General features: G+C 38.7%; 1 protein-coding gene across 1 annotated transcript in view; it reads right to left on the reverse strand.

Moving 5' to 3' along the window:
- The window catches only part of LOC127050062 (disrupted in schizophrenia 1 homolog), a 54969-nt gene that overhangs the window by 14110 nt on the left and 23186 nt on the right, over positions 1–17673 (reverse strand). The window contains exons 2-3 of the mRNA XM_050951596.1: positions 13470–13725; positions 4467–4511 (exon numbers count right to left, since the gene is read on the reverse strand). Coding sequence (XP_050807553.1) covers positions 4467–4511; positions 13470–13725 — 301 coding nt within the window. The remainder of the gene's footprint in view (positions 1–4466; positions 4512–13469; positions 13726–17673) is intronic.

Raw genomic sequence — 17673 nt, forward strand, 5'->3', positions numbered from 1 at the left:
TGTGCAGAGAGTGTAGTTTTTGATGGCATTTATTTTTGTTGTTCCTAAAGTTGTAAGATATATTTGTGGCAGTGGTGGGAAAATTTCCTCAGCTTTCTAATGCAAAGTGGACTTATTCACCTCTCCTTCCCTTTTCAGCTGTGAGTATATAACAGACGTTGCTGCACCTGCATTAGTGTATTAGCATACTGGGCCTTAATAGATCAGAATGTTTTTCAATTTATTTTCTGTGGTTCATATTTTCTTAAAAGCCATTTTAATCCCTACTTCCAACTGGCAGACATTGTAGCTAAGTGGTACTGTATAAATATATGTTTGGTCAATTCCAGTGCAGACAGCATATTCCCTCTCTGAATTCTAGTTCAGCAGTTTGCATATAGGAATTAGTGAAGTCAACACACTCTTTTTTTGTCTATGTTGTTTTCACCACAAAGTTTCTCTTCACTCCAGTCTCAGAAGTGAGAGTCCCAGATACATCCCCAAAACCAGCCCTTCCTATACAGTGACACAGTAACAATAAGCAAGCTGTATAGTCTTATCAGGTGCACACTTTGATTAATTTGAAAACTTTCAGCACAAAAAGCCTTAGAACGATTGATACAGAAAACTTGGTGAGACATTTTTCGTCTAGGCTGAATTAGAACTGATATTTCTTTTACACTCATTAAAAACTGTTTGAAGTAATTTAAAATACAAAATGGGGTTTCCACTTTCAGACAGACATTTCAGAAGTGATGATTTCCCACCACTCAAAAATGAAGTTAATCAGAGCTGTGGGTACTCAGCAGCTCTGATGAATCACACCCAAGTATGTCAAAAAGTACACGAACACTTGAATATATGCTTAAAGCAGAGGTGGGAAAACTTTTTGGCCTGAGGGCTGCGTCGGGGTTTCCAAAATTGTATGGATGTCCACTTAGTGGAGGCTGTGCCTCCCCAAACAGCCAGGCATGACCCAGCCCTGGCTCCATCTGACCCCTCCTGCTTCTTGCCCTGATGCTCGCCACCGCAGGACCCCTTCCCCCATTCAACCCCCCTGTTCTCTGACCGCCCCAACCCCTATCCACACCACCCCCCGAACTCCCCTGCCTTCTATCTAACCCCCCTGCTCTCTTACCGCGCTGCATGGAGCACCAGTGGCTGGCAGCGCTGGAGTCACGTTGCTTGGCCGGAGCCAGCCACGCCACCATGAAGCACAGAACACTGGGTCAGGCCCAGGCTCTGCAGCCCCATCACCCAGAGCATTGCGCTGGTGGCACAGTGAGCTGAGGCTGTAGGGGAGGGGCTGGGCGCTAGCCTCCTGGGGAGAAGCTCAGGGGCCAGGCAGGACGGTCCCGTGAGCCACAGTTTGCCCACCTCTGGCCTAAACCATACATAGTGTAATCTCATACCATACTCAGACAGTGAGTTATCTAGCCACACAGTGGTCAAACTACACAAAGAGAAAACATTTCTCCATGTTACACATCCCTTAATGTGAGAGTCATTGCAGAGAAGAGGGTAGGACTGACTACTGAGAACAGGTCCAAATTCTCTCTGTGCATAAATGTACAACACCCAGGATAGTATGTGCAGAGCAAGCATCAATGTGCAAAACTGCATGCATCTATTCAAGAAACCACCACAGCTACACTAACCATTCTCATGGTCTGTGAGTGACATGACTACAATCTATCGTACTTCAAAAAAATACTGGACAGATGCAGCAGTGGTTCACCATCCATAATGGGCAGCAGAGAAAATAGTTTGTAAAGCTATCACCCCATTACCGGTGATGAGTGACCACCCAGCTACAGCAACCACACAAGCTGTGCCCCAACACTGACTACTGCCTTGCAGTTCGGTTCCAGAGATACCACATCATGGGAAGCCCTGGCTCACCCTCTGTGTGCCACTTTTGGGTCTGGTGACTTAGTTTGGATGTGCAGACCAAGATGAATGGTGGGATGGTGTGGGACTGTACTTGTCTGTGTTTGTATGTCAAAGCCTGAGTGTGTCTTGTGTGACTACTGGACACAAGAGATGATCACTGCTTGTGCATCTCACCCTCCAAACACTTCACTCTGTCAGAGCTCTCTGCATGTCTGAGTGACAGGGATTGGTATGTTCTGGCATACTGGTGAGAGGAGATGGGCTATGTGAAACATAACACAAGCAAACTCCAAAAGGTAACTAGGAACACAGCAAACGATGGCTTATCATACATGCTTTAATTCTTGCCATCCCATCAACCTTTTGCCAAGAATGAAGCTCCTGTGTGGGCATGTGGGGGTGTTTGGGAGCAGCTTCAACACGACAACATGCATCAGAGCTGCTTCTTATGTGCAGTGACTCAAGTACTAAGGTTCCCACTCAGATTCTTTGCAATTACATCACACCTTACAACCACATCTTGCATTTCTTTAGCTCAATCAGCTCTATCTTCCCACCTCCTCTGCAGTGGTACGGAATGCTGCATGTTGTGGCACATGGGCATGTTAATTACTGCCAAAATCATGCTGCAGCTCTGACCATTCTGTCCCCTCATGTTCTCTGTGTTACAGTTGTTGAAGAACGTTCTTGGAAGAGCATCCACACAGGTCTATATCTTTCTGCTGTCCTCCAGTGTTCAGTCATACAAAACACCTTGCCATGTTCTCTGAGAGAGCAGATTCCCATCTCTTATCATCTGTATTCCCTCTGTCTGAATGATACAGTATTTCTGGGCTGGGCAGGCTTTGAATATGCAAGTGTACTACTACTACTACTACACTGGCTTCATTTAATGTACCTGGGATAATTCCAATTCCTGTTGTGAGATGTTCCTGTGGGTAATGTCATCTACTGGTTTGCAAGTGATAATCTGCACTAGGCCAGAACTTTTCACAGAAATTGCTTTCTGATGTGCACATCCATTTGTGTAAAGAGTCAGCATAGCTGGATATGATTTGCAGGTGGCTCACAGTGTAAGTAATTCCTTTTTCTACCTCTGTCTAATCACCATGATCCAGCAACTGTCCTGCAGCTTTCTGTATCACTGCTGTATATTAGTCTGCTGGAGGTGTTTACATTCTGTATTGCAGGCCATATGCTGCTTGTACTATCTTGTAAAGACTCTGCTATCTTGGCAGCTGCCTGTGGCTGATGACTGGACACTGTCCATGTACCACTGTTGTCATTATTTTCTGACAACAGGTGTTTTCTCTGTCTTGGTGCCTGTGGGATTATGTACTCCTTTTGTGTGTCAACACTGTTCAGAGGCACATGCATGGCTTTGTCCTGATTCACAGCTGAGGCCGATGGCATGAGAGGCAGTTTTCATCATCTCAAACTCATTTTTTGCTTAGATAACCTTCATCCCCAAAAGCTTCTTTCTGCGCATGCCGCCATCATGCACAGCTGAACTTTCTCCGGCATATCCAGTCTCATGGGCGTGATCTCACAGTCCGTCTGTTCACAAAGACAGTAATTTGAGTTCGTCTCTTGAGGTAGAGTATCTTGCCTGGATTTTTCCAGCTTCTATGCAGCCTTTGGATTTAACTGGTGGTAATACATAGTGGCAGCTTGTCCAGGTGGCTACCCCATATTGCAACAGTTCATTTTTTGAATTTGCATGGCTGGGCAGCAGGGGGTACATATACTCATATATACTACTATGGAATGTGAAATAAGGTTTACTTCCTGTGTAATTAATTTGCTTGCTGGAAGTGGTGCATATCAATTAAACTTTCTCAATCTGTAAGCTTCAGCCCAAGGTATCCCAATGTGGAATTGGGCCATGGTGAGTTTATATTACTCTCAAGGGCAATAGGTGTAACTACGGATTTCTTATCTGACCACTCAGTTTATAGCCAAAAAGAGGTTGTCCTCCCATTTTTTTTTGACAGGAAATGTATCTCAAACTACTTCATTATTTTAGACTTTGCTCAAGGATACAAACTGTATGATCTGACACCTTTATTTACAAAATGATGGCAAAACAAGATACCAAACATCCAGGATTTGTATCCAGATAACATTTATATTGAATATCTATACTCCAAACATTTATATACTTCTGAAAGGAAAAATAATTTGTTCAAAGGGATTCAAATAGAACAACAAGGTGTAGTATAAGTAGAAGAGGAAACAAGCATTATGATTTTGCTCCATGTTAAAATATCATTATTGTCGTACACTAGAGTAAACTAATTATCACTAGCTGTCTATTTCTCTGATGCATTAATGCTATTTCTTACATCTGTGTTAAAATCACTGCCTTAGGGTCTGATCGTGCTTCTCCTGAGGTCACTAGCGGTTTTCCCATTATTTTCAATAGTGGAAAGATTGGTCCCTTCATTTTGGTTTTGGCCTTGCTTTCCTAAATATCTGCCCCTTATTCTGCAATTTTCACCTAAAGGTGAAAAAGATGTATCTGTTTTAAAGGAATCCCAAGGAAGTTAGTACAATTTCCCCCAATCCTCTTATGTTGTCTAGAAAGCACTTACCTCACACAAATGATCATCTGTACCAAATGAAATATCCTCCACAACCTGTTAGGGATATGTCATAAGATAAACATAATACATTATGTATAAACACGAGGATTTTAATGTAATTGTGCAGCAGCAGTATAGCATAGTAAAAATTACACAGGCTGAACTCTTATATTGTTTTGCAACATAAATATAAAGAAAGAGGATAGAAGTCAACAAAGGAGAAACCTGAAAGCTATTTTCCATAGAGCTTATTATGGAATAGCAGCCAGGCCATATTTCAGGCTACAGTTTCTGTTATAAACAAGCGTGATTTTTGCTCCTCCCCCTCAAATCTACAAACAAACAAATATCATCTTCAAAACCAGTAGATGGAATCTTCTATCAAGTTTGTAAAGAACAGTATAAGTTCAAAAAGTGTATGTGGAAAGCAAAACTTGTTCTAACTTTTTTTAGCCACTCTGTAACAAAAAGCTGAAAGAATGAGAGAGGTGAAATGTAGATTATTAGATTTATTTGGTCAATATATTGTACAAAGAACGAACAATTATCAGATTAAACTCTAATTTATAAATTAAGATTCTCAGCCCCAATCATCTACGTGACACTGCACAAGTACATCCTTGTGCCAGTGCAGCGTCCCACTGATGTCCCACACAGGTACCATAGTCTGCACATACAGATTCTTTTACAGGCATGGAAGACTTCCCTGAACTGATCCATAAGGCTACTATCTTCACCTTCTTCAAGGCACATTTCTACTATGATACAAGAAATTAGAAAATATTTAAATAGATAGGCTGAGGGGTAGTTGGGGAAGTCATGAAACTGTAAAATTAGATACTAGTATCTCACACACACACTATTTTTAACTCTGTTCAAGTGAGGGCTACAGTTAGTGTTTTGACAAAGCAACACACAGTATCAGAGACCTGTATATAGGAAACAAATGATAAAACAGAGAATATTCTTGGTGAACTTTTCAGAACTTCACCTCTACAAAGAAGGGAACTCTGCAAAGACATTAACTCTGTCTTCAGTTTTTGTTTGTTGGTTATTGCATTTTTTGGTTTTTACAATACTTCATGTTCTTGGAAGGATTAAATTTTATGAGATACAGATGTCTTCATTAAAAAGCTAGTGTTTACCCAGAGATAACACACAGTGGTATCTGAAACTTTTCAGTATTTCCTTATGGTTAGACTGGACAATGACATCGCTGTGTAGTAAATGTGGGTAAATACTGGCTGTACAAGGGTGACCTGAGCACTGTATACAAGCCTGTTGTTACAGAATCCCTTTGCAGGTTGGATTAAGGATATAGAAAACATACTCAAACACTGACCTTCACTGATGCTCAATGTTGACATTTAAGGTAGATAAATTTAAAGTCTCCAAATGATTTTTGAATCTCTACAAATACAACATTTAATTAAACTAATATGAAAGTACATTTTGTTTAGATTTCTAAAAAAGTGTTGCCCTTTGCATCTGGCACATTAACTTCCTGGATCAGAGGGTACTTTAATCTATGGTAATGTGTTGCATCCCACTGACAAAGGCTTTATTGCTGACTGCTATCACCAAATTCTGACAAACACTATATCACATACAGTTTTTAACATTTGTCATTTTAAAAGTATACTGTTGTCATTTCTTTTTTAGTGAGAGTCCATTTCAATATCACAGAGTATTAATATCTCAAACATAGTTAATCAAACAAAATGCTGTGTAATTATATAGCACCTTTTCAACAAGGCTCTGAAAGCATTTTACAAACTTTCTTTACAGATGGGAAAACTGAGGTACAGAGAGGAAAGGTGACTTGCTCAAGTTCAAGCAAATTAATAGCAGAGCTGGAAGAGAACCTGGCAACCTGATCTCTGCTCTAACAACACACACTCTGTTTCAAGCACTGAGATGGAATTATACATGTTACAAATGACTGATGTGGTAGCTACCAAACATGTTGGCTTACCAAAGGTAATACTACTGCATTTTGGTTTTTTTACCTTGAAACTTTAATCATCTGAATTCTCTTGAAATCTAGTAGGTGTTTCCTTCCTTCATAAGGTTAAAGAGGGAACACTGCACAGCATGCCAGAAGAAGAAGAAAAAAAGGACAGGTCAGGAAATGAAACGTGAAGGTTCATGGGTATACATGATCGTAGGGATACCAGATGTTAGGGAGGTTTTAACACACACAAATCTACACAGATATTAGTTGTCAGCAGTGCCTCTGATGTTGCTTACTAGGAAAATATCAACAAACAAAAGTCAAAGCAAGGACACACAAGGAGAGATGCAATGTGCAGATGTTAATATCTTGAGAAATGAAGTGTTATTGTATATAAGGCCGAGTAAAATCCTGGTATAATTCAGAAATTACCCAGAAACAAACTATGAAAAAAATTCCAACCTCCTCCACTTCTAAGAAACCAGAGTAAAAATACCTGTAGTCAATTTAGAGCTACATAAAATTTTAAGGAACAAATCTAGGACCTACTGGGACCATGGCAGAATCACACCCAATTGCCATGATTGGTTTGGTTCCTTCAGACTAAAGGTGGCTCCATGTTGTTCTTTCTTAATTCCAGCAAGTTAATTTTGGTTCCTGATAGAAGAACCATACCTGAAGTTGCCAGAATCTGTCTTGGCTCTGTCTGGTGCAGGAGTACTTTGGCTTGGTTCAGACTGATTAGTGTTGTTTATGGATTTGTTCCAATGAGTTAAAGAAGACTGCTGTTCTAATTAGCTGTTAGTAGTTCCTGTGGGGTGCCATTTATTCTCAGGTGTTTTTGGCTGTTCCAGGATAATTCTGTCTGGTCCCATCTGATTTAGTTCTGGCAAAAACCAGTAAAGGTGCTTTTACCAGCAGGGTTGTCATGGATTATAGATGTTTTCCCAGCTCTGCAGTTGGTTTTACAGGGGAAGTTTGTCAGATATGGTTATTCGGTGATGCCACAGGTAGTTTCAAGAGTGCTCTGGCAATTTTCAGGGAGTTTATTGTCCCATTAAACACAGTATATTTAATTTTGAGTTCTACATATGCAGGTTAAAAAGAGAATAGTATTTGTGAGGATCACTGAGTCTTCAGTGTAAGTACAACTATAATATTCCAACTGTCTTAAGAAATACAGGGATAAAGCTGTCAGATAATAAACTTATGATCGCACAGGAAAGTAAGATATCTGGAACTTTGAAAGCATGCAAAGCCTGAACGATCATGACTGAGCACGTGATATTCTGTGATCTACTGAGAATATATCTTACTTTAAAAATAATAATAAAATAAACAAGTGTTTATTGTCAAGGAGCAAATCCAGCAGGATCATGAATGCCTGGCTGTTCCCCTTCTCCTGTTTCAAACCCCTTTTTCATTAAGAATAGTCTTTAAGTTTTTAATGAAACCTGTGAGCAAAAGTTAATCGTATGTAAGGAAATTGTATTTATAATACATCGCCATGAACCCAGGACCCAGTTTACAATAATGTTTTGTCAGAAATAACAAGATAAATGACTGGAAGTGAAAGTATATGAAGTAGTTATTGGTAATACTGACAAATGAACCACTAGAATTCCAGCCTTCAACCCCTCACTCATAACATTTCAGTATAAAGTGGAACAATTGCCAGGCTGCCAGTGTATGTGTGTGTGCATATGTATTATTATATCCTTTCTGTCATGGTTTTGAATCTAACAATTCTGCAAGCTCCAAAACAAATGATGCCTCTGTTCCTTTTTTTTTTGGAAAGAAGTTAATATTCTTCAAAGGATACCACTCTTTTTTTGATACCCATAGCCTAGAACAGAGATAAGATAGTTAAAGGGGGTCACCCCCATAAAAGTGAGCTCAATCTTATCAAGATATATATCTTAGAAGGACTCCATAAGGACACAAAGAATACCATCAAATAATTTGGTAAATGCACGTTCTTCCTTAAGTGAGTATCTAAAATCTCCATCCCTTGTCATATGATAAATTATCATGTGGTTGATTACTAATGATTATCATTATGCTGTTCCCTAAGAGATACCTTAAAACCCTTTCAGTGGTCAAATGAAAGAGTAACTAAAAGGTATACAACCTATTTAGCCATAGACAGAGCTATTTTTAAACAACCACAAAAGTTCCACAGTTATACATCATGACATAAGGTTTAAATGCTGGAAAAGAAATGCCAGACCTCTTAAGAAAGTGCATTTACTGATGAGAGGACTTGCTTCCTTCCTTTACCCAGTTTCTCTTTCTCAAATTATTGGCATGGCTATAGAAAGGTGTAATGTTTTTATTAAATATTCCACCCCATAACTGGCTGTTAGGAGGTGTTTGTGAAACATATACTGCACAACATTCCTGTTCAGATGCTACTAGCCTGTTATGCTACTGTCTAAACCACAGCACCAACTGAGAAAATCGTGGTAAAATTTGTTTTCAGTCTTGTAGCTGTCTTGGTCCCAGGATATTACAGATTATTGTAATGAGCCAGAAGAAGAAGAAAAAAAAATGTGAAAAGCACCTTCAAAAGATGAGTCTGGAAACTTAAGTTCATAACTGTGCTAGACAACAAAAAATGTGATTGAATAAAGACACTGGATTTATAGCTCATTACAACAATCTGTAACCCACTAACCTTCCTTTGTCACACAACTGTAGAGGTGTAAACTATACATTTCACCTTGAATGGTCTCTTGCAACAGGTGTTAACTCCTTATCTATTCCACCTGTATTTAGCTGTGATATTCTGAGTACCTTTCCAAAAAGAGCTCCATGTAAGCTCGAAAACTTGTCTCTTTCACCAACAAAAGTTGGTCCAATGAAATAAATTACCTCATCCATTTCGTATCTCTAATATCTTGGGACCAACACAACTACCACAACACTGCAAACAACCAGGAAAGATATCAGATTTCACTGTCTGAAATGGAAATTCCACAACATGAAGAAAAAGGAAACCAAACTTAACAGCGTCCTCTACTTCCTGAGCAAATTTAGGAGGACTCCCAGAGGACTAACCATCCATAACCCTCTGACCACTTAACTACACGCAACTCTAAATATGCTAAAGAACTCTGCAGAACGACTTCAGAAAAACTGAGGAACCATCTCCAGCACCTCACATATTCCAGAAGGGACGCCCCTCAAATAAGAAATCATCACATGCTCCCATATGCTGAAAAGAAAAAAAATCAGGAACCCTACCTGGAAATCATGCAAGAAAGCCAAAACAATTGTAACCTCACCCCCACTCCATCCAACACAAAACCAAAAAATGGAAATAACTACAACAAATCCACAACCTATAGAACAGCACTTCCAGGAGAAACCATGACATCAGGACCCACCAGATGGATACTAGGTGACACCCCAACATCATCAACTTATCAAGGCTACCTTTTACCAGAGCTGAATTATCTACTTTCCCAGGGACTGAACTTCTGCCCCACCACAGAATTTGATACCATACTAACATGTGAGAACTAGAAGAATTATTTCACTGATTCTTCCTCAAAGAACTAGTTCACAACAAAGACAATACTGTTCATAGTATTGTCCCCAGTGATGGTTATAAGAAAAAGGAATCATCTGACCGGACATCCCACAGTGGATGAAACCACACACTTGATTGCTTCAAGGAAAAATTGGACTGTGAAATCCCAAAACATCATATCCACTACAATCTCTCCATTGCGGAGAGGACAGCTATACAGTCCCTGAAATCCAACCACCAGATAGTGATCAAACCAGCAGATAGAGAGACATCATAATCCTCAAATGTGATGATTATGTCAATGAGGCCAACCGACAACTCTCTGATGCCACCTACTATAATAAAGTAAGAGAAGACTCCACACCACAATTCACCCAGAAATGTAAGGATATCCTCAAATCCTTCCCAAAATAACTCCAAGAGAAACTACAGAACCTCATACCCCTTGAATCCACTCCAAGGACCTTCTACATGCTTCCCACTATACACAAACAAGGGAACCCACACAAACCCATCATATCTGGCCATGGCATGCTTACTGAAGGAATATCGGGACTCAGAGAAACCATCCTCAAACAACTCACCACTCAAAAGTCCAGTTTCCTACAGGACACAACTGATTTTCTCCAGAAACTCTGCAACATTAACGGCCTCACTCCAAACACCATATTGGCACAATGGATGTCACCTCCCTATATACCAACATCCCTCACAATGAGGGAATTGCCTCTTACCTCAAATATCTACAGGACAATGGACAACACTCATATCCACACCAACCTCACCCAATTCATTCTCACCTGAAACATTTTATGATCAACAACACACACTTTGCCCAGACCATGGGCAAGGGTACTAGGATGCCTCCCCAATATGCCAACCTCTTTATGGACCACCCCAAAGAATAATTTTTGGAAAAATGCATCATGAAACTAGTGATAGTCCTGGGATACATCAATGATATTTTCATCCTCTGGAGAGACAATCTAAACTCCTCTGTAGATTTCCACAACTTCAACAACCACTACCCATCCATCAAACTCTCTCTATAACACTCTCGCACCAGCATCAACTTCCTGGACACCATGATCAGCTTCAATAATGGAACCATACAGGAAACTACATATGAGAAACCCACAGATCACCACACTTACCTTCACAGCTCTAGTAACTACCCCAAATACCAATAAATCTGTTATCTACAGCCAGGCACTCAGATACCAAAGAATATGCTCCAAGGAGAAAGTCCAGGATATGCACCTTAATGCATTTAAAACTGCCTTCACCAAACAATGACACTCCAACAGAGAAATAGCTTGCATGATTAAATGAGCCATCCAAATATCCTGAGACAACCTGCTTCGATACAGGAAAGAAAACCCCTTTGCCTGCACATCTGTACTTATCACCTGTCACCCCACCATGGAAACCATACAGGGTATTACAACCCATACTCAATGGGGACCACATCCTGAAAGAAATCTTTCCTCAAACCCCTCTTCAGGACTTCAAACAATCCTCCAATGTCGCCAGTATCAGCAGAAATAAGCTCCCCCCAGAACAGGACATAACAACTCAAAGTGACAACAGACCCTGCCATAACAACAGATTCAAAACCTGCAGACATATCTTCATAGCTATGATTATCAACACCCTCCACAACACACCTTTCAGGATCCATGGGTCCTACGTATGCCTATCATACCATGTGGTTTATTTCATGCAGTGCACTAAATGCCCCAACAACAACTATGTGGATGAAACCAGACAATCACCGAGCTCTTGAATAAACACACATGGAAAAATAAGACAAAAACACCACCATATTGCTGGTGGGTGAACACTTTTCATAAAATTATCACTCTAAATCTGACCTTTCAGTCATGGTCCTCAAAGGAAACCTAAACATCATCTTCAAAAGATGAGCCTAGGAACTTAAATTCATAACTCTGTAGAAACCAAAAAATCATGGACTTAATAAAGACACTGGATTTATGGCTCATTAGAACAATCTTTAATCTTTCTTTGCAATTCCAGAGCAATTTGGTTGATTTCAATGGAGTTAATCCAACATTTATGCTGCTGCAACTGAGATTGGAATTTGCCTCTACTAGCCTTGACTGTAGAAGAATCAGTCACAGTCAATCTCAAACATCCCTAGATTCTCAGTTGTACTTTTGGAAGCAGTTAAGCTTTACCTAAGCAACAGAATTGCTGGCATTATCTTTGCAGATTCACCAAGAACAGCAGATAAAATTAAAAATCACAGCTGGCCATTTAGGATGAAAATGCCCTCTGTGTTACAAGTTGTCCAGCTATGTAAAACATTTTATTTTACAAAAGGTTGAAATTACCATTCACAGCCTGATTCAGAATAGAATTTTACTAAACCAGATGGGAATTTACAGTAGGGTAATGGCCTGACTTCTGCTAAATCTCAGTCAATAGAAATGCACAATTAAATATCAATTTTCTACGTGGTTCAAAGTTCAATGGCTGTTAACAGTAAGTGCTCTTAAGCACGTTTAATTTTTGACAACAAAATTCTAAAGAAATAAAAACAATGCATGTCATAGGGTTTTGGTTTGTTTTTTTTTTGTCACATTACATGGTGTTGTTGGATGGTATGACTCTTTAACAGCTTGCTTATCCTTGCAGTGCTGTTAAATGATTACTGGGTAGTTGTAAATATTTAAGACAGAAATTCCAAAGCAAACAACAAAACTTAAAAGAAATACGTCAAGTCCTTTAAGCCTCCTCATTTTTTTCCTTTTTAATATTTGATGCAAATTGGAAGTCTGCCAGCATCTGAACTGGAAAGACACAGGACTGGTCTACAGTAGGGGGTGGGGTCGATGCAAGATACGCAACTTCAGCTACATGAATAGCGTAGCTGAAGTAGAAGTATCTTATTTCGACTTACCTCCCGTCCTCACGGCATGGGATCATCAGCTGCAGCTCCCCGTCGACTCTGCTATCGCCGCTCGCTCTGGTGGAGTTCCGGAGTCAACAGGAGCACGTTCAGGGATCGATATATCACGTCTCTGCTAGATGAGACGCGATATATCGATCCTCGATAAACCGATCGCTACCCACCGATCCGGTGGGTAGTGTAGACATACCGTTAGACCATTTCACTGACATTAGAGGACCCTGCTTCTCCTCTCCCTAATGCTAATGTAAATCAGGAATAAAAAGTCAATTAAGTCACACTAGCATGAAACTGATGTAAGTGGGAGAAGACACAGTTGATAATTTGTGTTAAATCCATAAAGAATCTTATGAGAATCTTTTCTCCCAAAAATCAATATGTACATTACATATTCTTTCTTTCTTAATTTCGAAAAGATAGATGGTGAAAGGAAAAAGGATTCAGAGAGTTTTCATAAAGCTATTTTATTTTTGTCCTTCTTTGAGGCCAAATCTAAAGTTAATTCTTAATCTGCTTTGCTGACCCTTAACCCTCCCTCTCGAAATGAAAAACAATGACATCATTCAACAATCTGCAGAAAACTCTAGATACCTCTTTGAGTTCACAGCATTTGGTTTGAGCAGTGGGGTATGGAACAGCGCCCTGCTCTGTGCCTTTTGGAAAGTGGCTTTCTTTTCCTCTCTCTGTGTCCGAACAGTGATTATCAGCAGCATCCATCTCATCTGTTCGGCCCTCTTCTCCCTCTGAAACACAGCAACCAGCTTCTTTCAGCTGAAACCCTTGGATCAACAGCTGACAGGCCTCCAAGTCAGCTTCCCACACTCTTTCGAGCAGCTGGTTCCCACAGCTGAAATAAAAGCCAGAGGAAAATAAAAATTTGTTTCAGGGAGAATAGTTCCTAACACACAACTTTTTTTTTAAACCTAATCAAAAGGGCAGGTCAATGCTTTCATAAAGAGGTCAGCACTTTTTAAAATGGTAATGAGTTATTTCAAGCTGAGAAGCAGTAGAGGGATTTATCTACTGCACAGTGGATGTCAAGAAAAATCTGTAAAAATGCTATTACCTTCTGTGGTGTGTACAGTAGGTGGATTAGATCCCATTCTAATTTTACTGAAGTCAATAGAAGTTTTGTCATTGACCTCAATGGGAGCAGGATCAGAGCCTTACTCATTCCCAGTGGCTTTATATCTGTACTGTAAAAAAGTACTCATATAATTTTCCTCAAGTTGTTCCGAGAGAGAACGTTATCACTTCAACTAAAATATTATTTGCTGCATTAAATATGTTGGTCAAATTATACTTTTAAGAATATAATGTATGTAACTTTTCAGATTCCTGCTAGAGTGAAACAGACAAAAATCTAAAGCATCAGTCAATCAAGTTTTATTAATTAAATTAGAGCTGTTTTTACTCTCCCTCAGCCTTCTCCTATCTTTTTTGTCTATTTTCCCCAACCTCTCTTTGTGGTATTGTACTGTTTCCTTTTTTTCCAGCAGGAGGAGGAGTGGAAAGGAGGTTTCTGTTTAGAATTTCTAAATATTTTGCACATCTGTATCTTCTTTCAATCAAAGATCTTTAAGTGCTTTATGAATATTACCCTGAAAACCCTTCATGTACAGTTCTTCAGTTGATGTCAATGAGAATTCCATGCATGCAAGGTTTTGCAGCATCAGGTACTTAAACCTCTCAGTACCATCATGACACACAGGCATATATTATCTTCATTTTACAAATGCTGAATCCGAAACACAGAGAGGTTAAATTACTCGCTGAAGTACAGTGAAGTGAGTCAGTGGCAGAGAAGGGAATAGACCCCACAAGTCTCGACTCCCATTTCACTGCTTTAATGTCCTTCAGATCTATCAGTTATAAGTTAAAAAATTTAAACTAACCAAACTGCTATTCCAACTTTCTTGACAAAATTAGATATTTGATTACCACAGATATTTAAAAAGAACAGGAGTACTTGTGGCTAACAAATTTATTTGAGCATAAGTCTCTAAGGTGCCCCAAGTACTCCTGTTCTTTTTGCGGATACAGACTAACCCGGCTGCTACTCTGAAATAGATATTTAAGATTTTTACTCTGAACACAGAATAGATTAAATTGCTGTTAGTAATAAAATGCTTATTTGAGTGACAAATTTTGACTTTGAACAACTGTATTTTTTACTGCACAAATAAAACTTACCAACCCAAACCTGAAGCTGAAATATTTTCAGAGTACAAATATGAATAATTGGGAGTCAGAAATGGAGCCACTGGATTAGTGCTTACAGTTTGTATGAATGCATATTTATTTAAGGTGGAATGTGACATGAGGTCTTCAAATTGCTGCCTCAATCCCAATGGGTTCAGAGCAATGCTAATTAGAAAGGGGGGGAAGGGGGAGAGAGATCTTCAACACATGCCACATGAGAATTCTGTGTTCCTTCCAGTCAACACTCCACCTCCAAGTAAAGTAAAATAAAATAAAATAAACCCTACTATTTTCTGTACTAGATGGTGCTTGTCACTACAGAGTAATGGTTATATAGTTAAAAACTTTCCCTGTAGGTATACCTCTGAAAACTTTCTTGCCCCTTACAAAAAGTTTGTCAGCACCAATGTATAGTATTTTATGAGATATTCATTTTAGACAACTCATGACTTGACCTGGAACTTCCAACAGGTAGCCCACTTTGATTGTTCAACTTAATAGAAAACTCCATTGATACAATTAGGATAGAAATAATGATATATGCAATAATTACTGCCAGAAGAACACATGGTGTTTGAACTACTATAAAGCAGCAGTGTCTTGGGCACATGTTACTCACCCACTACCCAAGTCATTTGGTCAACATGAGTTGATCATGATTAAGATTTACACAGATTTCAGCATTCCAAAAATACTGTACATGTCTTTAATAGCTTTGGGTGTATTTCAAGGACATTATTATTTTGCCACTATATTAGTAAAACTCTGTTACTTCCTCATGTATCCCTAACTAGGTTATCAAATATGAATGTTAATAGACTCTGTGTTGCTGAACTTTTCAACTGAAAGCAGTAAATGCACAGATGTTTTGAGTCTATTTAATTCTTCGGGCTATACTTCCATAATTTTTTAATTTAAAATTACTGAAAGTTTAGGGGCATTTTTTAAACAAGTATTTTGAAAATTGCAAACAGCAAACACAAAACCCCATGCCAAATAAATAAAAAAATGTTTATGTGGTCCAATTTTTTGAATATTTCAGCATTTTAGATAGATAATTGAATTATGGTGTTTGGCTAATTCATATTAAATCCACTTTGTAAATGCTTAAGTTTATGGATGTTTGTAGTCCTAGTGAAGTGGATGAGACTACTCTTCTTCTTAAATTAAGCACAGTATAACTCTGTAGGATTGGACCTACACTGTGAACAGGTCAAGATTAGGTCACACTTTATATTGAAGTTACATTTATAAATACATTATTCAATATTAGTAATTGACTAATAGATGTTATATATGCATGTTACAGACATAACAGTATGTATTAAGTACATCAATCAAAGGTATAACAAGAAACCTGTTGATTTGTTGGACTTTATAACAATCTATAAGAATTGATTAACCATTTATTAAAACATATACTAATCACTTACTGATCCTTTATAAGCTATTTATAAGTGTATTTATATATAAAAGCATGACCCAAGATTATATATATAAAGGGAGATTTGTCTACTGAGGCTTCTTTCCATCTTCTATTAAGTTTACAGGCTATTTCTCCCCTCAGTCTTCGTGCAAAATTCACAGTGATGTCAACAGGAGTTCTGCATGTGGCTCCTCAGCAGAATATTGCTCTAAAACTATTTAGAGTATTAGGTGTAAGTCCAGGAAAACAGGTTTCCTACTACAAGCACTGCAGACACACACAAGTCATCTTTGGCTCTTGCACACTTTAGCCTAAAGGAAAACATATGCCCATGTAAGTAAGAATAGACAAAATATTTTTATAAAAAGTAACAGGCGCTAGACAAGGTGGAAACATTTTTTGTAAATCTCCATGCAGCTTATCTCAGGGATGTCTTCTGATGATTGAAACATGAAAAAAATGACTCATGATCCACAGTGGCCAAAACATTGTTTGTGTAGAAGACTGTTCTTTTAACTGACAGAATGAACCTCTGTGAGGAGCCATATCATGAAAGCCAATAAAATGAGACTGAAAATGAAACCAAGCATAATAAAATTCATATTCAATAAATACACAAGCAAAAACTTTCCAGCAGTGGGAACATAAATTAAATAGAAACAAATAAATGTGTATCTTGAACTGATTCCTAACAGTAAAAAGAGTTGCCAACTCTCCAGGATTGTCCTAAAGTCTCTAGGAATTAAAGATTAATCTTTAATTAAATATTATGTCATGTGATGAAACCTCCAGGGACATGTCCAACCAAAACTGGCAACCCTATTGGGATCAGGACTAAAGTTTTGATTCAGGAAAGCACCTACGCAAGTGCTTACTTTATACACATGAATAAGTCCCATTGACATCAAAGGGATGTAAACATGCGTACATCATCAAGTGTTTTCCTGAATCAGGGCTTAAGTGCAGGCATCAAGGAAAAAAAGCTTAGAATTAATGACATTCAGGAAGATGAAATATGTTTACTATTGATTCATCCTACACACAGTGTATGCCTTGGAAAAGACAGTGGGTCAACAATTTCCCAGTCTGCAAGCCCTATTCAGGATGCCTTATTTACCCCCTGATCAAGAAAAACTTTAATTGATATTAAGAGTTTTCCCTAGGTAA

This window comes from Gopherus flavomarginatus, chromosome 4 (genome assembly GCF_025201925.1).
Source record: "Gopherus flavomarginatus isolate rGopFla2 chromosome 4, rGopFla2.mat.asm, whole genome shotgun sequence".
Classification (NCBI taxonomy): domain Eukaryota; kingdom Metazoa; phylum Chordata; order Testudines; family Testudinidae; genus Gopherus; species Gopherus flavomarginatus.